General features: G+C 36.3%; 1 protein-coding gene across 4 annotated transcripts in view; it reads right to left on the bottom strand.

Moving 5' to 3' along the window:
- TOPBP1 (DNA topoisomerase II binding protein 1) overlaps nucleotides 1-22,428 on the bottom strand; it is a 61,902-nt gene that overhangs the window by 11,480 nt on the left and 27,994 nt on the right. For all 4 annotated transcript variants that reach the window (XM_007087395.3, XM_042999130.1, XM_015539923.2 and 1 more), the window contains 11 exons: nucleotides 15,927-16,100; nucleotides 15,723-15,838; nucleotides 11,526-11,649; nucleotides 10,567-10,713; nucleotides 10,346-10,448; nucleotides 8,173-8,365; nucleotides 6,184-6,404; nucleotides 5,206-5,372; nucleotides 4,850-4,961; nucleotides 1,440-1,603; nucleotides 543-680 (listed from right to left, as the gene is read on the bottom strand). In XM_007087395.3, the coding sequence (XP_007087457.1) occupies nucleotides 543-680; nucleotides 1,440-1,603; nucleotides 4,850-4,961; nucleotides 5,206-5,372; nucleotides 6,184-6,404; nucleotides 8,173-8,365; nucleotides 10,346-10,448; nucleotides 10,567-10,713; nucleotides 11,526-11,649; nucleotides 15,723-15,838; nucleotides 15,927-16,100 (1,659 nt within the window). The remainder of the gene's footprint in view (nucleotides 1-542; nucleotides 681-1,439; nucleotides 1,604-4,849; nucleotides 4,962-5,205; nucleotides 5,373-6,183; nucleotides 6,405-8,172; nucleotides 8,366-10,345; nucleotides 10,449-10,566; nucleotides 10,714-11,525; nucleotides 11,650-15,722; nucleotides 15,839-15,926; nucleotides 16,101-22,428) is intronic.

Genomic DNA, 22,428 nt, shown 5'->3' with positions numbered 1-22,428 from the left:
TTAGATGTTAATAGAAATAAAGATGTATTCTTCCGCCCCATCCAGAGTGTGTATACAGGCTTCCTGAATTCAATCTACAATTCCTTTGGGAGAGTCTGTGGACCCCATGTGAAGAGATCCTAAAAGTAGAGGGTGAAGATTTCTTTGGAAGAAATACAGTGTGTGTCACATTTTACATATATATTTTTAAAAGAGCCATCCACATTCTATCTTCCTGTCAATCATAATTAGAAGAATTAGAAGTTAATATTAAGCTCAATTTAATGCCCAAACTAAGTATATCAACCAAGGCATAAAAGACAACTAGAATTCCTTTTTCTTTTTTTTTTTTTTCTCTTAAAGTAGGCTCTGTGCCCAACATGGGGCTTGAACTCACGATCCCAAAACTAGTAAGAGTCGCATGCTCTACTGACTAGGCCAACCAGGAGACTCATAACTAGAATCATTATTTTGTTAAGCATATTCTCTTAAATTTAAAATCTGTAAAGTCATAATACTGAATGCCATTCAAATAACCTACATAACTATATATATGTTAATACCTCAACAATGCCCGATTCTTGTCTTTGCTGGATTTTTTTTCTCCATCTCATTGCTGCAAGTGCTAGTCTTCGTTGCTGTACAGTGATTCCAGTCAAAACGTCAAGTATGGAACTACTTCCCCATTCGTAGTCTTCTTCCTAGACAATCAGTACAAGACACTTTGGAGTTGTCCTACAGTATGTCCTTAAGGAGTCCATGATCTAGTAAGAGTTAAAAGCTATACACTCAATTGTTATAAATATAGAGCACAAAATAAGCATCAGTTTTTGAACAGAGAGAAGGAAATGTACATGAATTTCGATTCATATACCGGGATTTTAATTAGAAATCAGAAAAATACTGCATACGTTTCTAAGAGACACAGATAACTATACCTTAGTAACTGATAAACATACATTATTTGGTTTCATCTACTGTAAGATGAACCTCACAGAAGGACATGTTCTCAGTGGACACCTGTATTAACAGCTTGATTACCTGTCGACAGAAATCAGATCCCTAAGGGATGTTGATTGAAAACCTCAAAAAACTACATGGTAGGTATTACTGTGATGGTTAGTTAGGAACCAAAATATCTCACACAATTTAGTATTTAATGGACTGGCAGTAAAGATAAAAGCTTATAACGAGATAATCTTGAAATTTTCTAATGTTGTTCCAATAAGAAAAAAAAAAGGCCCACTTCTGAATTAAAATTGATATCACTAAGAATCTGGGTTTGTGATCTCTATACATTTTTTTGTTTTGTTACTGTGGGCCTTATAAAATTGGTATAATCTAATTTGTCACATTTAGTTATTTCAATTATATGAATGGCCAGTGGAAGTACCGGAATCAACTGTTAAGAAATTTACTTTTAAAGAAACATGATTCTTCACGTTAATTTGAATACACACCGGCACGAAGTGCCCAGCAGTCCGGGATGCTTCCAGGTAGGAGCGATGAAGCACCCACTTCCCAGCTGCCAATGAAGCTAAATACTTCTCGTTTCGAAGTGGATGTCCCACAATAATGTGTGTACAACTGGGATCAAAGCACTGCTTCTCTATTACTAGTCCACCTAAAGTAGAGAAAAATGGATACTTTATTGGAATTCTTAACTTTTCCTAGGAAAAAAACATGTCAACTCTGCACAGAATTTACAAAATGCACCAAATAAAAAAAAACCTTGACTGAAAATTATTTCATTTCACATACATTTTTATAAAGTAATATTTTTTATGAAACTTTAAAATATGAAAGCAAAACAGTAAAATGAACACTCACACACTGGCCACCTGGCTTCTAAAATTATCAAAATCCTGCTATGCCACTTCAGTCTACCTCCTTTCCGGCTTAACTATTTTAAAGTAAATTCCAGACATTGTGTTACCCTATCCCTGTCCAGTCAGTATGCATTTCTAAAGTACATGGCAATTTTCAGGGGTGCCTGGGTGGCTCAGTAAGCGTCAGACCCTGGCTCAGGTCATCATCTCATGGTTCGTGGGTTCGAGCCCCACATTGGACTCTGTACAGACAGCTCAGAGCCTGGAGTCTGCTTCGGATTCTGTGTCTCCCCCTCTGCCCCTCCCCTACACCCACTCACGTGCTCGCTTGCTCTCAAAAATAAACATTAAAAAAAATTTAAAGTACATGGTAATTTTCTTATACAGCCACAATGCCATTATCAGATATAATACAATTAACAAAAGTTCTTTGCTATCTCAATACATTTTCTTGTTCAAACTTTCCAGTTTGTCCACACTTGGTTACAATTAAGATATAAAAAGAAACAGAATATAAACAGAGGCCATATACTACTGCTGGTATCTCAAGTCTCAACCACTTTTGCAGTTTTCAAGCACTGAATATGCATAACCAGGGAGACAGAAGTCAAAAAGGGGCTTCTACAGACTAAAAGCAGAAGAAAATTTTCTGTGAGTGGAAATAAGGTCAGTAGCCCAACCACATAGAAGCTTGGGAGGAAAACACACACAATAGGTAAACAGAGATGAAGCAGCAGGTGGGGGCTGACCCTCTTCTCATACAAATGTATGAAGCCTGACTTAGAGGAAAGAAGGTGGCGTAAGCATATGTAAAGCATGGCTTTTGATTTATACTTCAGAAGTGAGATTACTGGTTAGGCAGAGTTGTTTTAAGGACTTCGTGAGAATTCAACAAAACATTCAAATTCTACTCATGCTTTACAGAGGAGTCTAATAATGGCAGCAATACTGTTTGAGCACTTATTATATGCCAGGGACTATTCAGAGTGCTCCAGATTATTAACTCCTTTAATTCCCACAACTCTATGAAGGTAGGTGACTATTGTTATCTGCAATCTACCCATGATGACACAGACACACAGTAACTCACCCACTATCAGAGTGACAAAAGAACAGTAAGGTGAAAATTCCATATTGTAACAGGATCTAATCCTATATAACAAATTCATGCTGTAACCCAGACAACACAATATACTGACTCATGTGTATCAGCTGGCCATGCTTCATTTATAATATAGTCTCTCTGCATTCTAGTATCAAAAACTTTCTATTCAGACTCAATTCCAGCACAGTCTGTCCTCATCTGCCTCTTTTCTCTGCCCTTTTCTAGAAAATGCTCTGCTAGTTGATACTACTCTTGTCCACAGTTTACAGAGATGGAACAAAATACAGGAGATGGACACCTGAAACAGCTTCTTTCATTTTGGGACCTCTATGTAAAGCTTAACAATTGTGACTTACAACTCTACCTGATTTAGCAGGTAACTGAGAAACTGTTCCACATGAGTCCAGTTTCTAAGAAATACAGCTTTGCAACTGTATGACTGTATTTGACAGAAATTTTAAAAAAAATTTTTAATGTTTATTTTTCAAAGTGGGGGGGAGGGGCAGAGAGATGGGGACAGACGATCCGAAGCGGGCTCTTAGCTGACAGCAGCAGGCCTGATGTGGAGCTTAAATTCACAAATGGTGAGATCCTGACCTGAGCCAAAGTCAGACACTCAACTGACTGGGCCACCCAAGTGCCCCAGTATTTGACAGAAACCTTAAAAAAATCATGGTTTTCCACATTCTCAAAAGGATAGCACTAAATAACATTTAATATTTTCTTGATAACTCAGGGCCATTACTAAAACAACCATTTCTTCTTTTTAAAATTTTTTTTTAATGTTTGTTTATTTTTGAGAGAAGAGAGAAAGAGCAGGAGTGGGGGAGGGGTGGAGAGAGAGGGAGACACAGAATCTGAAGCAGGCTCCAGGCTCTGAGCTATCAGCAGAGCCCGACACAGGGCTCAAACTCCCTAACCACGGTATCATGACCTGAGCTAAGGTTGGATGCCTAACCAACTGAGCCACCCAGGTGCCCCTAAAACAACCATTATATCTTAATGTTTTCTCAATACCAAGCTGTCAGATTAAGTTCTCTTCCTATACTTTCCCTAACCCTGTACAGCTGCTTTGTCCAACACAGTAGGCACCAGCCACATGTGGTTATCAAACACTTGAAGCACAGCCGGTCCAAATTGAGAGGTGCTAGAAGTGTAAAATATACCTCAGATTTCAAGAACTTAGTAAGGCAGATATCATTGGTATTTTATATTGATTATGTATTGAATATAAGATTTTGAGTTCACTAGGTTAAATAAAATATATGTTTAAAATTAATTTCACTTGTTTTTTACTTTTTAAAATGTGGCTACTGGAAAGTTTAAAATTACATATGTGGCTTATGTTCTCTTTAGGTTGGACAGTACTGCTAAAGAGCACCAGGTTACCTTCCTAGTATGCTGCTTCCAGAATGACATCAGGTGGACAGCCTGACATATATAGTAGAATGTTACAGAAGAGGTTGTTCCTCTCTGGGTATTACTCTACCTTCAACCTCAATTAAATGCAGTGTTATTTTAAACCTACAATTGCAATGATTTCACCAATGAACAAAAAGCTCAAAGCAGCACACTCTTAAATCATTTTGATGGTTGGTTTCGATCTAAATAAACTTTAAATATTTACATGCTATAACCCAGTGACTTCAGATTTATTTAGACCTTTATAAAATCAAAGTTCTAATGCTGACTCAATACATACAGCCTTAGACAAGTTACCCATCTTTTTAAATTTTATTTTGCAAGTAGGATCCACACCCAATATGGGGCTTGAACTCACAACCCCGAGATCAAGACTTGTATGCTCTACTGACTGAGCCATCCAGGCACCCCCGCTCCAATGTTTTTAATCTCAATTTCTACACCTTACAAATGATATCAACTACACTAGTTTCCAAATAAGGTTGCGTTTTTTACTTAAGTAAAATACTTGTACCTAGTTTTTCAATCAGATGACAATAATCAATACGTTCTTGAGGATTCAGAGATGACAACTGAAATATGTACTGTTTTTTTAAGTCTTCATGAGTTTCCTCTATTGTTATAGTCTGAAATGGAAGAGTTTTATTTTAGAAAAAAATTAACACTAAAAAGGTTATCATCAGCTATATGATTCTTTTTCAGTGACATTTTACTTAGTCTTCCGGTTTATCAAATACAGAAATAATAATACACTGCAAAGAAATGCAGTTTTCAACATCTGTGAACTCCTGATACTGTTATCAATAAATTTTTAATGCAACACAATAGCAATATCAAAAGGGCATATCATCATACTTAGGATAAACTAACCTTTTCTCTAGGGTGTGGAGCCACCGGTGGGTTGGCCAGGGGGAAGGCAATACTGGGGGCTTGAGGTGTAGGGATCAGGTGGCTGTCTTTAATTGGTGTTTCCAGTTCCTCAGAGATTGGGTGTTTTGGGGCTTCAGTTACACACATGTTTCCGGAATCACAGACAGCTGAGGGCAATAAAATGCTGCAGTGTGATGTTACCCAAATATGACTAAGAACAAATTCAGCCAAATAGTCTCATCTGTCTTAACCAAGATGAAATTAAACACAAACTCTGGAATATACATGTAAAAGTAGCCTACCTCTAGAGCTTATAAATAAGTGCAATTAATTAGCTTTTTAAAAAGGCAAATAGGTTATCTATGGGACTCTCCCAACCCTTTCTTTAAATACCAAGCTTTCATCAGTAAAATGGAACCCAAATTTGTAAAATGACAGCAAAAGCTACAATTGGAGAAAATCTATTTAGTGTAGAGATAGAATCATGTGATATGAGAAAAAGGGGGAGAAAAAATGACCAAAAATGAAAGATAGGAATCATTTTGTCTTCAAGGTGGAGCCCAAGGGAAAAAATAGGAGAATTCAGAAAGAAACACATACAAATTCAAAGAACAGATGTAGGTACCTGCTGGCTCAATTTAGAAGATTTAAATGAAAATAAAGTAACTGGGCAAAGTCCAAACTTTAATGACACAAATGTACAAAGGATGAGAAGGAGAGAAAGAACAATACTGAAAAATTATGTCTGGAAAACACTGCCCAATCTTCAATTTCCAAATTTAAGAACCAAAATATGTTATTCAATTTACTGATAAATTATCTCAATTTATAATTATTTTTTGTCTCTTACTAAAATAAAAAATATCTAGTAAGTTTTTTGTTTGCATGTGTCATTCAGAGAACCACAATGTGCTTATCTATTTTTAAGAAGTCAATGTGTACTTCATGCAAACAAATGAATAGATTTCCTCTCATTACCCTGTTCAGCAGTTTCTGCGTCATGTAAAGGCTCCTGGAAAGGAGAATCCTCCAATTTTTTAATGTCAACCTGAAGCTCAGAATACTGTGTGGGACAACTAGGCCACTGCAGATTGCTGGCAAGCCGTGCTCTCTCCTCCCTGGCTGTTGGGTCATCCCAAATGATCTGTTCATTCTGGGAGGGCTCCGTGTTGACATCAGGTACTGTTTGACGAGACTGCCTAAGGAGTAAAAGTGACAATTTTCATAAACAGATAGGCACGACAAAATCTACACTCAAATTCCGTAAGACTGCAAATTTGAGGCTCACCTTTGTATGCCCACCATCTAGCACACAGTAAGCACCTGAAAATATGGAATAAATGAACTTTGGGAAATTTTTTCTTTTAAAAATATTTCTTTCTAAAACTTACTGTTTTAGTTAGAAAAGAAAATATCTATTTTGACTGAATGTCCATATATTTAAAACTTTAAAAGGGAAAGTTTACTGTCAAGAAATTGTTTTCAAAATTCTAAAATGATCACTACATTTGAAAATGGAATTTTTCTTAATTATACAGGCTTAGGGAAACACGGTAATGTTTAGAAAACCAGTTACTTTGCTTACCAGCAGTTGTATTTTTATCACTTGAAATAATAAGAACTATAATTACACAGGAAAGACCCTATAAAAGCTGCCTTAAAAGAAGGTGCTTTTGGCTCTTGGTAACCGAACCTCCCAGAGTCTTAGATCAGTCATATACTGAACTAGAGTGAAGCATGTTTTATGTCATAATTATAATAATTCCACTAGACGGTAAATATAATTCCAACTGTTTTCCTTCTAAATATCAAATCTTTCAATGTATGTAAATGGAATCTTAACAAAAATAATTTAGCCCAGAGAGTTCATTTGCCTCAAATACAAGGCAGATAGCCTTATTCTGAGTATACTTATTTACTCTGACTTGGCACAAGATTTAGGCTCTCTGTAATGACAAAACATCATCTGAAGTATATTAGACAAAAAGTCACGTTTACTCAGTATGCAGATATAGAAATGGCCTCATGAAATATACAGGTAGCTTAAGACAGATGCATAGTTCAATCAATCAAGTCAAGACAGAAGTCCCCTAACAGTCATCCTACAATTAGAGATCCTTCTATCAGGAAAAAGATGAAGTTATGCAACTGAACTTGTCATATCACACTGAGATCTGTAATCACCTTTTCTAGAAGGTAAATTTGTAAAGAGAATACAAAATGCATGTGGTTCTAAAAGAATTTAAATTTCTCTCTATATATTACAATGTTTAGAACGATTATTATTTAATACTAACATGACAGAACAGAATTATCCACTGAATCCATTTCAAATGAGGCTTTTTGAGAGAGAGAGAGAGAGAGACAGAGAGAGAGAGAGAGAGACAGAGAGAGCGAGCCACAGAGTGCAAGCAGGGGAGGGGTAGAGAGAAGGAGACACAGAATCCAAAGAAGGCTCCAGGCTCTGAGCTGTCAGCACAGAGCCTGATGCAGGGCTTGAACTCATGAGCCGTGAGATCAGGACCTGAGCCAAAGTTGGATGCTTAACTGACTGAGCCACCAGGAGCCCTGGTAATAAAAAATATTAATCATGCCTCAATGTGAAGCAGTTGCTTGGTGTGGAACAAACCTTTGTCTACCTCTTACCCCAAAGTAAGAATTCTACAACTGCTTGGAACAAGAGAGGGAAGGAGGAAAAGCTAGGAAGTAATGGAAGAGAGAAAAGTCTATAACCAGTATAGTATCTGCATATAATATATGTATATAGATTGGGCTAAGTAAGGCCCAGTACTATAACCCTTTTTCCTGTTCTGTTCTTGTTATTCTAAACTTCTGCTTTGCTGGGAAAAAAAAAATGCAGAATGAGGCTTAACTTATGGAACTGAGCAAGTAGGAACCCAAATAAGGAGCTACCTTTCTGTTGAGTCACCTAGTTGCTCCTGTCTGCCACCAGTGACAGGTACATACCTCAGTGCCTCCAGGACTCTACTTCGCCCACTGCGGGCAGAGCGACTGCTATCAGGGGTTGAAGAAGTGCTGTTACAACCACTTCTTGAAAGGGAAGCCCTCTGCCCTTGGGGTTTCACTATTGACGTCGCAGACATGATCTCCTGCAGTTGCTTCTGAAAGTTCTCTCTCATCTCCAATGTCTGTGTCAGAGCTTGAAACACATGCAAATACACCAATTAAGGTAAGTTTCTCTTTTTTATCACATCTCATTCACATTAACTATTTTGTTTATATTTGAACACAGATTTATTAACTTGACATTTATTGCTTACTACAGGCGACAGTAATGAACAAGACTATGAATACTGCAGAACCTTAGGCCGTCCTTACCAGAAGGACCGTATATGAAAAAATCAAAAAAGCCCTTCCAAGACATCCTGCTAAGACCTGCAGTGATTCTCCCTTTTGTAGAGCTCCCTGTCTGCTTCTGACCCTCTTGTGTTATGTACTATGCTCTGAGGTGCATCCATAATTAATGTATGTGATTTCTACCCCTTGGTCCTTAAAAACAGACCACAATATATATATATATATATATATATATATATATATATATATATATATATATATATATATATCTTTGGTTTCCTTGTAAACACAGAAATAGATCCTAAATAAACATTTTTGGAATGAACTGAGTGGGACTAACTAAATAACTAAATAGGTAAGTCATAAGGAAAGCTCCAGTAGGGTAAGATCAGTAAGGAAAATAGAAAATATTAATCCATTAAAAAGAGGACATCTACAGATAGTTATTTGCTGCTGTACTCTTTGTAATAGCAAGAAATTAGAAATAGCCTGCATGCCCATAAAAGGGACTGACTAAATGGTCATTCATATAAATGTGAAAGAAGATTCAAAATGGAAGCATTGCTAAGAGAGTCACTCAAAATAAAGTCAAAGGACAAAGGAAGTAAGGCTATGCAAAGTCTCCTGTTTCAATTCTCAGGAACACTATGAGCTTTTAACTTCTGTCAATTGCAGCTTGTCAACCACAGACTCCACCACCTCTTAGAACATATCCTTCTATTTTGGACTGAAATAAAGGTTATTATCTGTTAGCTAAATAACAATCTTGTATTAGATAGTCAATTTAAACTCTGACAGCCCCAATCATATTTCTTCCAAAGCAAGTTATATAACCTTGCTGTTTCTGCCTTTATAAGCCTGTACTCCCTGCTTGCAATGACGAGTTTCAATGGACTCTATCTCCTGGACTGCAATCCTGAAAATCCCAAATAATTGCTTTTGGTTGCTTTGTAGCCTCTTCTTGGTCAACACAATCAATACTCTACAGTTACAAAAAAAGAAAAAGATACAGAGAGAGACCAAAGAAGCTCCTTATGTACTAATATGAAACACTCCAAAAGTTGAACTATTAAGCAAAAAGATAAAGATGAATGTATAAAATAGCATATATAGTATGTCCACCATTTATACACTTTTTTAAAAGTGCAGAAGGAGTGGGGCACCTGAGTGGCTTATAGTCAGTTGAGTGTCCGACTTTGGCTCAGGTCATGATCTTGCGGTTTGTGAGTTGGAGCCCCACATCGGGATTGCTGCTGTCAGCTTATCAGCACAGAGCCCGCTTTGGATCCTCTGTCCCCCTCTCTCTGCCCCTCCTCCACTTATGCTCTCCCAAAAATTAATATTAAGAAAAAAGTGCAGGAGACAACATATGTATTTATGATTGTATATGCATAACACAGCTCTAGGATACATAAGAAACCAAAAACACTGTGGAAGGCAGGGAGAAACTTCATGCCTCCTTCCATACCTTTAAACCATATGAATATATTAAAATATACCACATATACAATAAAGCTTTTTGGAAGTTACTGAAAACTGAAGAATAAATTTTTACAAAACCACCAATTCCACCTACCTTTGACAGAATAGGGCTGTATCACACTAACTCTAAAATAACTTGTTCCACAGATTTCACAAGTTTGGACACGTATAAATCACTTAAAGCTTTGCAAATTATTACTTAATTATTGGCATATAACCTCAAATCAATCCTCAAACATATGCTTTGCTTGTATTTAGCAACACAGAAAACAAAGGAAGCATTCTGTATGAAAGATAGAGATTTGTTAAAAAATGTTTTTTGTAACTTAAAATATTTTACCTCCTTTAGAGTCATTCCTTCCATCTCCATTTGATGTTACTAATTCTTTATTACTGGTGGTCATATTGTCTATGTCATTTTCTTCTACAGGCAAATGATCTGGCTATTCAAGGAGAAGAATTATAATTTCTCAAAACAAGTCATTAAATTTGGTTTCACAGCACTATAAGATTATGCATTCAGCTTAAGGAGGGGGTAAATGCATCATCCATATCATCTACCTCATCATCCTTTGTTGCTGAATCAGCTGCGAGTAGTTGACTATTACAGAGTCTGCCATCTTGCACTGTACTGATATCCAAGCTCATTTTGGGATTATAAGTATGTGGATAAAGAGATTCAGGAAGATGCTTATACTCTTGGGCACACTGCAATACAATGGCAGGCTTTAAAACAGGGCTGAAAAACATCTTAATGAATAAATAATGTTAAGCAGAATAAGGACAACCAATCCATTATGTTCTAAGATGGCAAAAGTTTACAGAATTAAAGTTTTGAAAAGTAGGTGACACTGAAACATTCCACCATACAAACGAAAAATTATTCTCACCGTTTAATGTCATATACACTAAAGAACAAAACATATTTCATTCCTGTGCTTTTGCCAAAGTATCAATCCTATTCCTGGGAATACCCAGAAACAGAGAAAAATTCTAGAAAACACAGTTCTAAACTGCACTGGTGTGCCAAATTAATTCGCCTTAAATTTTTAGAACATTTTATTTCACATCATTTTTATTAGCGACAAGATTCAGAGAAGTCAGAAAGAGTATCCATTAAAGACTTGTTAAGTATGGGGTCGCCTTGTGGCTCAGTTGGTTAAGCATCTGACTTCACCTCAGTTCACGGGTTCGAGTCCTCCCACATCGGGCTCTGTGCTGACGGCTCAGAGTCTGGAGCCTGCTTCAGATTCTGTGTCTCCCCCTCTTTCTGCCCCTCCCCCGCTCATGCTCTCTCTCAAAAATAAATAAATGCTAAAAAAAAAAAAAAAAAAAAAAAAAAAAAAACTTGTTAAAGTATTTAGGGACCAAAGATCTTAAGTTTTTAATGCCAAAGAAATGAAATGTGCACTGTTAACTAAGGTTATCAAACTTGTTTACATACGTGGAAACTAGCTTATGTCTGGAAATGTTTATATACATTCTCATTTAATAGAAAAGGAAAAAAAAGTATTGCTTACTTCTAAAAGCCAGTGCTCTGAAACAATGTGTACTCCTTTTTCTTTTACAGATTTATATTCTCGGTTAGTGTCATTTGGTCGGCCTTGATAAATGAAATGAGTCACTGTTTCATCAAAACTCCATCTGAAACAACCAAATTTTAACAAATAACTAAAAGAAATATCTAAATTTAAGACGATCATTACTCTCTATGAATATATTTACCTTCAAAAAACTTCTAAGATCTGGAGTAAACATGGACATTAAATGACAGGCGTTTTTTGGGGGGGGGAGGGTCAAATTTTACACACACCAGGTATGTAAATACAGAGAGATACCAGGAAAGATAGTCTTTAAAAGTATTACTTCCTTCTTTATACTTTTCTGAATTGTTTAAATTTTCTTTTTACAATGAGTATCACTTTATAGTAACAATAAAGGTATTTTCAAATCAATAAAATAGGCAAAACATCCAATCTGTCCTCTGGTTGTTGGAGGTCACTGGTCACTGTACATTTGCTCTATGCCCTGTAATAAACTATGTACTTGAAACAACATTATCTCAGCCATTCCTCACAACAATCCTAACACGCTGGTATTATTATATATTATTATATTAAAACTGTACAGATAAGAAAACTAAAGGACACAATTAAGTAACATGTTTTAGGATATTCAGTAAGTGGTAGTTTTGACTTCAAAACCCATATTAACTAATACATAATGCTACAATCTCCTGACTCTTCCCAGGTAACAATTTCCTGATCTAGGAAAGTAATCTAAAAATTGTAAAATACGTGCCACCCTTCAAAAGATCAAGTAAAAGCCAAAGAGAAAGTAAAATTATATTTCTGCATAAAATCACCAAAGTTAAATAGAGTTTTCTCTTTATGGACACTTAACATACTTTCCATTTCCTAACTAAGAAATATCCCTGGTTAAGCATCTGACTCTTGATTTTGGCCCAGGTCATGATCCCACAGTTGTGACAGCTCCATGAACATGCAGCCTGCTTGGGATTCTCGGTCTCTCCCTCCCCTGCTTGCGCCACACTCTCTCTCATGTGCATGCCCTCTCCCAAAGTAAGCAAACATTTAAAAAAAATATATCTTTAGGGTTTTTAAATAGTCAAATTAATTAAGGCATATTTCCTTCTAAATTATATTATAAACATCTCTATTTCTTACTCTATTGTGTTTCCTTAAAAATAATAGTAAAGAACACCTTGCCTAATTTAGTTGTTAGTCTTTCTTTTTTTAAGTAGGCTTTATGCCCAGTGAGAGGCAGAGAGAAAAGAGAGGGAGAGAGAATCCCAAGCAGGCTGTGTGCTGTCAGTGAGATAAAGACCTGAGCTGAGATCAAGAGTTGGGACAATTAACTGACTGAGCCACCCAGGCACTGCGAGTTGTTAGTCTTTCTAATGGTTGTTCCTATTTCTGATGTTAGGGAAAATAATACAAATGTAAATAAATCATAAAAATAATTTTAAAAATAGAAGAATGTTTTTGCCTGATTCATCTTGCTTCATTACTCACTGTGATAATAGAGAAACTATGGGTTATAGTCCTCAGAGATCCTTCAAGGACAGACTCTCAATGGTTATAAATGGTTTAGACCAGCGATTAGAAAACTTTCTTTTCTTTTTTTTTTTTTTTAAAGTAGGCTTAACACCCAGCATGGAGCCCAACACGGGGCTTCAACTCACAACCCTGAGATCAAGACCAGAGCTGAGATCAAGAGTCAGACACAACAGACTGAGCCACCGAGGTGCCCCAAAAAGTTTTTCTTAAAAGGCCAGATGATAATTATTTTAGGCTTTGCAGCGAAAATCTCTTTTTCCAACTACTCAACTCTTGCCTTGTATGAAAGCAGCCACAAATAATAGGTAAACTAATAGGCATGCTGTGATCCACCCTCTGGTCTAGATCAGTGCTTTCAGCAAAATTGTTACTTTACAAGCTATTGTGTAGATTTGTAGGAGTGATTTTGGTTGTTACAATAATGTGTTTATATGATGGAGGGTGCTACTGGCATTCAGTAAAGTCGAGGGATGCTAGAAATCCTGAAGTATAGTTATATATACAATTATCCCATGTCTTACATGATTTTCTAATGTCTTGACACAAATTCACAGATGTAAAAAAAAAAAAAAAGTTTGTTTATAATTAGATGAGTCTAGAAGCCTGTTTTACTTACAAGCCCAAGTGTTTTTTTTTTTGTTTTTGCATTTTTAATATACACTAATATACCAAACATCCAACTAAGTAATTGATGGAGGACTGTACTTTGCTTAATTTGTAACTTTGCCAAACTGTGAACAACTCTTGGTAAAGTCCTGTTACCAACAGAAATGCTGCTCATGGTATCAGAGTCTCTACATCGGTTTCAGCCTTGTGGCTACAGCGTTTGAAGTGATTTTACATATGTATGCAAACATAAGAATACTCTGTTTTCTTCTAGTGTCATCAGGCACAGGCATTTACATATTAAATATATATCCTATGATTACGTGCCTTCTGATGACTTTTAGTTTTTAAAATTACAAAAGTAGTTGGGGCACCTGGCGCTCAGTTGGTTAAGTGTCTGACTTTGGCTCAGGTCATGATCTCACAGTTTGTGGGTTTGAGCCCCATGTTGGGCTCTGTGCTAACAGTTCAGAACCTGGAGCCTGCTTCGGATTCTGTCTCCCTCTCTCTGTGCTCCTCCCCTGTTCACGCTCTATCTCTCTCTCTCAAAAAATAAACATAAAAAAATAAAATTACAAAAGTAGTTAAGTTATATTTGTGAAATCCATTTAGTAGAGGTAATGCTATGACATGCTGAGGAGATCTGGTCTAGACCTACAGTGGTAGGCTGTGTCATGATCTCTTCAGGATGTTCTGTTCTAGCTTATGGATGGGAACTTCTAGGACAGTTTTATTTGAGAATGGATTAAGTATTGTAAACTCTACATGTTAAAGTGTTCTTCCCTCTCTTTTATCACCAAGTCTGAGAAATCTTTCAGGAATAGATTTAATGCAAACTTTAAATCAGTTATATCTTTTTTAGGAATTTCAGAATAGATTCTATTTTTCACACTGAGAGGACTGGCATTTTAAGTCTTATTAAAACACAAGTCCTATAGGTTCCTTTTACATCTTATATCAAGTCCACATCCAAAGAGAATAAAGAAAGCATTCAATTTTGACAAATATATACACCCTCATAGGACTTTTGTGAGAATGAAATGAGACAAAGCTTGGCTCATGCTAAGAACTCAGCAACTGGTAAAAGGGAAGACGAATACTGTAACATGTAATTATACAGTCGATAAGATTATATAGTAACATATGAAACAGGTAATACAAATAATAACAAGTAAAAAGCTTTTCTTTTCTACAACAGATACATTAAATACATTAAGATGCTTATAACTATCCCAGATACTTTTTATTTTTATATTCTCCCAATCTAATCTATCAGAAAACTAAAACAAGACTTACCAAAGGGAAGATGAAGCCAAACATATTTCTCCAACTGTCTATTACTTGAAGAGCCAATCATTATGCTGCCACAAATGGTTGGATACAAGCGATCAAGAAAGCTAGCACTGCAGACAGTGGAGTACGATCAACCCAGGACTGCCTGGCATAGGCCAGGGCCTCTCGATCCCTGACACACGCACCATCTGTGCTAGAGACCTGTCTCTAGCCTGGCTGTCAGGAGGAGGGGCAGATCTGATAACCCAGGTCTCCAAAGTAGTAACAATGAATAGAAATCAAAACATCCTTAAAAAAAGACCACTTTAATTCAGGAGCGTAGCAATACTTTAGCACTACTCACAGGGCTCTACTCTGAAAATCACTACTAAAAATATGCTTAATCTCAGACCTCATCTCATTAACTGTATTATTAGATTATAAACTCCTTAAAGACAAGGATTCTTCTAGACTGTATTCATAATTCATGGAACCCAAGTTTCCAGCATAGTGAGTGGCACAAAATAGGTTCTCAAATATTTGTGCATTACACCCTATGAAATACACATATCAAAGTGAATTGATATGGAAGAGGGTATTTTTCAAGGATGTAGTAAATTAAAAATTAATTGGAGACTGTAGACAATACAATACAGGAAAAGGAAAAATAAATGTTCCTTTGTGGATGCTCACAATAACTTTAGGTTTTCCTATAAGTTCAGACAATAACAGTACCAAACAGAAAGTTGTGTCAACTACCTGTAATCTGCTCCTAGAGAGGCTGCAATCCCATTCAGCTCACTCTGCTTCTTACTGAGTTTCTTACTAACACATACCACTACCTTGTGAAGTGGCTTTGGAGCTTCTTCCTGTTCCTGGAAAGAAAATAAAAGAAACTGATCAACTATTATTATTTGAAATATTTTACATACAACTTGCTTTTACTAAGAAATCTAATTCTACCTTCTTGGATTGGGCATCCTTCAGCTGAGGGCTGGCAGAAAGAGCAACAGCATTTCGGGAGCTGTTTGCCAAAGCAAGTTTCAAGTTTCTGACAATGACTTCTGAAAGTGGTGTACTCAGTTTCCTTTTCTGTTGGCTGGGACCTCCTGGAGTTTCCAAGGCTGCAAGTGCATCCTAGATGTATGGTGAGGGAGACGGAAAGAAAGGTTAAGAGGAAGAGGAGATAAGGAGACAAGGGAAGAGATAAAAGAAGAGGAACGTAAACAGTACAGGGAAAGGGAAACAGGAGAGGTAAAGAGAGGAGAGAGAGGAGAATCCTCAAAATTAACTGGATTACAGCTTTAGCCTCCTCCAGTTTTCCTCCAAACAACAAAAAAAATGAAATATTATCTGCATCTGAACACAATAAAGAAAAATAATTTTGTACTGTCCAACAAATGGGTTCAAAGAGACAAACACATTTTCAGCTGTGCTACCCATGTTCGGCCAAATCTTAGACTAGGAGGTGCAGTTAAAATTAAGGACACCCAAAACCAAAATGAACAAACAAAAAACAGGGAAGGGAACAGATAAACAAAGATGGATATAACCAACATGTGAACTATAAGGTTAATAAGTCAGACTGAGCTGAGAATTGTGAAAAATCCTCAAAGGAACAAAATATATTCCTGTTCCCAAGCCACCCACAGTTCCCTCATGGGAAGGGGCCCATGCTGCTGCCCCTCTTTCCCATCTGTATAGTATTCCATGCAGACAGCTGACTGACTGTATTTAGCACTGCTCTCCTGATGAATATTTAGATTAACAATCTTTTGCCAGTATAATGATGCAATGAACAACCTTGCACACACACCATTTTTCCCATGTAAGAGTAAAGGGAAACATTTAAGCAAAACTTATATAACAATGTTGACATTCTCATGAGCCTTGAAGCATGTTTCCCAACATGCTTGACAGCACAGTGGGTAATCAGATTTTTCTTTTTTGCCCATCTGACAGGTTAAAAAAATTTAATTTCCCACCCTATTATACCAAATGATATTAAACATCTTTATGCATGTATAATATTTCTATTGAAGTTTTTTGTGACAGCTATCTCTTCCTAGCTCTTGCCCATTTTTCCTATTGGTTTGTCTTTTTTTTTTTATTCTCTTGCCTAAATATTTGCATAAATTTATATGTATACATACCCACTGAGATATACATATATTTGTTTCCAATTTGTTGTCAAATTTTTGCCATGGAGAATTTTGAAATACTTTTATTGCACATTTGTAAAATCTGCAGTTGAATGTGGAGAATTTCTTTTAATGCTGTCAGATTCACATGAATTCTTTACTTTAAAAAGAAATTTTTTTTTTTACATTTACGTATTTCTGAGAGACAGAGAGAGACAGAGCACAAGTGGAGGAGGGGCAGAGAGAGGAGACACAGAATCCAAACCAGGCTCCAGTCTCTGAGCTGTCAGCACAGAGCCCCACGTGGGGCTCGAACTCACAAACCGTGAGATCATGACCTCAGCTGAAGTCGGACACTTAACCAAATGAGCCACCCCAGAATCCTTTACTTTCTTAAGGGTATATGTTATAGTTAGAAAAGACTTCCTAATGGTGGGATTACTGAAAAACAAACTGACTCTCTCAAGGTCTGTTCTATAATTTTTATGCCTTCATTTTGTGTATGTAAATAATATCTAATCCTCTGAAATTTATTCTGATATAAGGGGTAAGGGTTAAGTTCTCATCCCAAGTGTATTCTCAGATGTTAACCAGTTGCCTGATTTGAATGCCCCCTTTATCATATAATACATTCTCCTAACTATGGGTGTAATCCTGTGTATTGAGTACTCATGTGATAACACACTCCTTAAATTGCTGCAACTTCATACGATGTATGAATAACTATTAGGGCTAGTGCTTACCCTCAGTTATTCTTTAGATTCTTAATACTCTTTTTGCTTGCATTTTTAATAGGATTTATATTATCTTTATAGATCTTTACAATGTTTAATCTTTTTTGTGAGAACATGGTAAGGCTTTCTATTTGCTAAAAATTTTTAAAGGTTTCTATATAGCATTCAAAGGATTTTTCATAAAAAAAAAAAAAAATCAGAACCTCCCATACCACATCTACCTTCTTTCTGCACCTGTGCCATTAACACTGCTTGCTTTCTGGTACTTCCTAGCACGCACCAGCTCAGAGATGTGGCTTTCGCAATTCTCCCGTTTTGTCTGCATCAACAACTGGATCTACTAGATTGGCCATATTGGCACACAGTTATTTTTTCGATCTTGCAAACAAAACAACCTTCTTTTAACTCTACTCTGCCCTACAGCAACCACCCCATTTCTTGGTTCCCCTTTACAGGGTGAGATTCCCCAAATGCATAGTTTATATCCAATGTCTCCAAACTTCTGCATTCCTGTATGAATCTACACTGGCTTGCACTTATACCACGTCATCAAAACTCTTCCTGTTAAGATCACCACTGACCTCCATAATGCTAAATCCAATGGCCAATTTTTGATTCTTACCTCTCTTGACTTTCAGCAGCATCTGAATAGTTAACCCCTACTTCCTCAAATACTTTCTTATGTGACCTCTAAGACAATCTCCAGGCTTTCTCTCCCCTCACTGGTGGCTCCTTCTCCAGTCGCCCCTGCTGTTTCATCCTCTAAATGTGAACCCCTGAGAGTATTCCTGGACTTTTTTTCTTCTCCTGCTCTCTTGGCATCTAAATTTTATATGGCTTTAAATATTACCTACAAACCTCAACTCCCAAATTTCTTTCTCTAGTCCAGATCATTACCCAAACTTCAAGCTCTACATGTAACTGCCTATTTGACAACAGTACTTGGATATCTAACAGGCATCTCTAACATTATGTGTCCAAAATACAAACTCTTGATCTGATCCCAATCCATTCCATTCAACTCAGCTGACTGGCATCTCCATTCTTCTTATCTCTCAGACCAAACATTTGGAGAAGGATCCAAATTCCAAACATTTAAAAACCTGCTATGTTCTAGGGAAAACTGATGGAGAATGATCAGTATTCTAGACATATCCTTGTAAAAGAAAACTCCACATGGCCTTCAGGCACAAAAGATGGAATAACTTACAAAAAAATGTAGACTGGCATCAGAATTTTCAAAAACAATATACACAAAGAAAAGCAGCAGAGCAGCATTTTCAGGAAACTCACGAAAACAAAAATGCAAACCAAGAACACTACAACCTGTCGAATAATCAAAGCCTTGGTAAAGGTTCTGAATGTGCACAACTCAGGAACTACTACACACATGTGACCTTCCTGAGTATTCTATTAGAGGATGAATTTCATCTTACCAAAAGATGACAGAAAGCCTTTCACGTATTTGATTGTAGGGTTAAGATTAAAACAAGGGTGAGGGCCATGGGTTGAAAAACTATATAAACATTTTATTTCCTCACAAAGTAGAAAAACATAACTAAAAACAGTGGAAGAGAGAAAATGGAGAAACAGAATAAGATCATTGACTGCAACAGATGCAATAAGTAGGGGTCAAAACATAATTTAAAACTGACAAAAGGTTAAGTAAGAAGGGGGCTTAAGGGCCCCATAAGAATAAAACTAACAAATCCTTTCCTAAATATGAAAAGAAAAAAAAAAAAATCCCAAAACAGAGGACACAATATGTGAAGAAACACACAGTATACACACATACGTGATATAAAATAATTACAACATATGACAGAATTGAGACCAAATATAAATCATATTAAATGTGAAAGGGCTTAGGTCCCTCAGTTGAAAGAGAATAATTTTCAAAATGGCTCATAAAGCAAAACTCAGTTCTATGCTTAATTCTACATTTAAAACACAGCAATCCAAAGAGGCCAAAATAAAGGAACGCACAGATTTATAAGGCAAAGAAAATAAAACAGCGGGGACTGAAATCCTGATACCAAAGTAGACTTCACAAGCCAAAAAGTGTTAAATGAGACAAAGGACACATTCCAAGTTACACCAACAGTTACAAATATCTATGTACTAATTAACATAGCAATCACCTATCTAAAACAAAACCACATGTGATGCAAGAAAAAAAAAGAAACACGCCATATTAGGAAACCTGAAAATACCACTTATGAGATGGGTTAAATGAAAAAATTTAGGAGAGACTATAAAGGATCTAACTAAACAACATAATCAGTAAAGTCTGATCTTCAGGGGTGTGTGTTTGTGTATATGTGTGTGTGTGTGTGTGTGTATATATGTATGTGTGTGTATACGTGTATACGTGTGTGTGTGTGTGTGTGTGTGTGTGTAGCAAAAACTATCCCTGATAGAGAATATATCTTCTCACAAAATGTTCTCAAAAATCAAGAAATGTTATTATATACTGATATGACAGGGAATACACATAAAAAATCAGTAAGTTCTATGAAACAGAAATAAACACTCTGATCACAATGTAATAAGAAATTAAAAACAAAGTCTTTCCATTTGGAAAGTAATGAAAACTCCATTTCTGAACAATTGGTATATGAGTATTCCTTCTAGTATTTTCATTTTGCAACTTTTTGTAAGTTAGAAATTATTTCCAAGTGAAAAGTTAGAAAAACCTCAACTTATAATTCCTCGCTGGCAAGGATGGGGAATGCTGGGTGCTTCAAACATTACTAGTAGGAGTATAAACTGGTATACCACTTTGACAGTTTGTCAGTCTCCCCTCAAGTTGAAATATGACCCAGCAATTTCACTTTTAGGCATATATCAAAAAGAAATGCATGCACACATATTCCAAGAGACATGCACAAGAATGTCCACATTATGTAACACCAAAAATCTAGCAGCCACCTAAATGCTCACCAACAGTGGAATGGATATGTAAATTGTGGCATGTCCATATAATGGAATGTTACACACCTATGAAATCAATGAAATGCAGTTACAGGGAAATGGACACAGCTTTCAAGTGAAGGCTCAAGGAAAAAAATTATTCAAAAGAATACATATTATAATTCGACATATTTAAGAGTCAAAAACAAGCATAACAAAGCTACAGTGTTAGAAGTAAGGAGAAAACAGTAAGGAGGAGCAGCATGAGGAAGGCTCTATGGCATTGGCAGTGATCTCTTTCTGAACATATACAGTGGCCTCCCAGCTGTTAACTCTGACTTCGTTTAGCAGCACATTTGTTGTACTTTTCTGATGTATATCAATTAAAAGTTAAGTTTATATAGGAGATTTTTAAAATGTGAGGCCTAACATATGTTCAATTTTGTAATTATTCCATGGGCTCTTCTGTTTTCAGAGCAACAATTTCAATATACCATGTTACGTCAATGTGAAGAACCACTGATTTTAAGATGAAGCACTATTTTATCACCAAAAACCACCAAACCTCCCCCCCGCCCCAAAAAAGAGAAAAACATTGCTAAGTAAACTATGACTCTAAACAATAAAACCTTTGAGTGTGTTTTGTACCTTTCTGAAAGGTATCTAAAGAAGAATCGTCTCAATGACTGGGAATATTTCTTCTATTGTCTTGCCTACTAATAACATTTCATTTACTATTCAAAGAATCTGTGAGCTATAAGACCTGAGAGACCATCTAAATATACCTCATGATTTTATAGATGGGGATGATGGAGCCTAAAGAGGCTGAAAGAAGTAGGAAACAAAGCAGAGGCCTGATTCTAGATCTCAGATATCAAACCAGTGGTTTTCCTCTATTTCTTAAGGCATAACAAGCAGTGCTAATCACAGTACAAAATGTTACTTTAGAAGAGATCTCAGCAAAGGTTTTGCTTGGTGAAAATTGTCCAAATATCAATGCATATTTATTTTCTGAAGATGAACAACCTGTAAACTTTATAAGCCTACTCCAAAACGCACCAGTAAAAATTATTAGAATGTTGTTTCTTAATACCCTATCAGCAAACTCTAATATATGAGTAATAACTATACTTGTGCAAAGGTTCATAGATAAAAAGTAAAAAATCATAAACAACGATTGGAATAGCCACTTGAAAGGCCAACAGCTGTTAAAGGAATAACAAAGAAAATCATCTTTGGGGAATAAAAGGAAACCAATTATTGTCAAATGAGCTCTTGATTTGTGCATGAATTTTTTTTAGAAAGGGTGTCATACTCCAAGTGCTCAGGAGATCAAACCAAGAAGCAGATTTAACTCATCTTTTCAAGGGAAAGGACTGCAAAATAAGGTGGTAATAGACACATTCTCAGAAAGCAAGCACCAAGTGCACTGCTAGAATTGAAACATAAGTAGCAATGTGTTTATAGGATTTATAAAATTATTTCATCACACCATTTCATTTGATCCTATGATAAATCTGTGAGTTTTCAGGGCAAGTGATATTCTCTTTGTACAAAAGAAAAAAACCTATGCTTGGATATGCCAAATGATCTGTCTAGAGTCACACTGTTCATGACAGATCTAGGACTTGAACCCAGTCCTGATTTCACACCATTTTACCTCCAGTTGTTATCTCA

The sequence above is a fragment of the Panthera tigris genome, chromosome C2 (assembly GCF_018350195.1).
Source record: "Panthera tigris isolate Pti1 chromosome C2, P.tigris_Pti1_mat1.1, whole genome shotgun sequence".
Taxonomy (NCBI): domain Eukaryota; kingdom Metazoa; phylum Chordata; class Mammalia; order Carnivora; family Felidae; genus Panthera; species Panthera tigris.
Note: the sequence above shows the minus strand (reverse complement) of the source record. Positions and strands in the feature narration are given on the sequence as shown.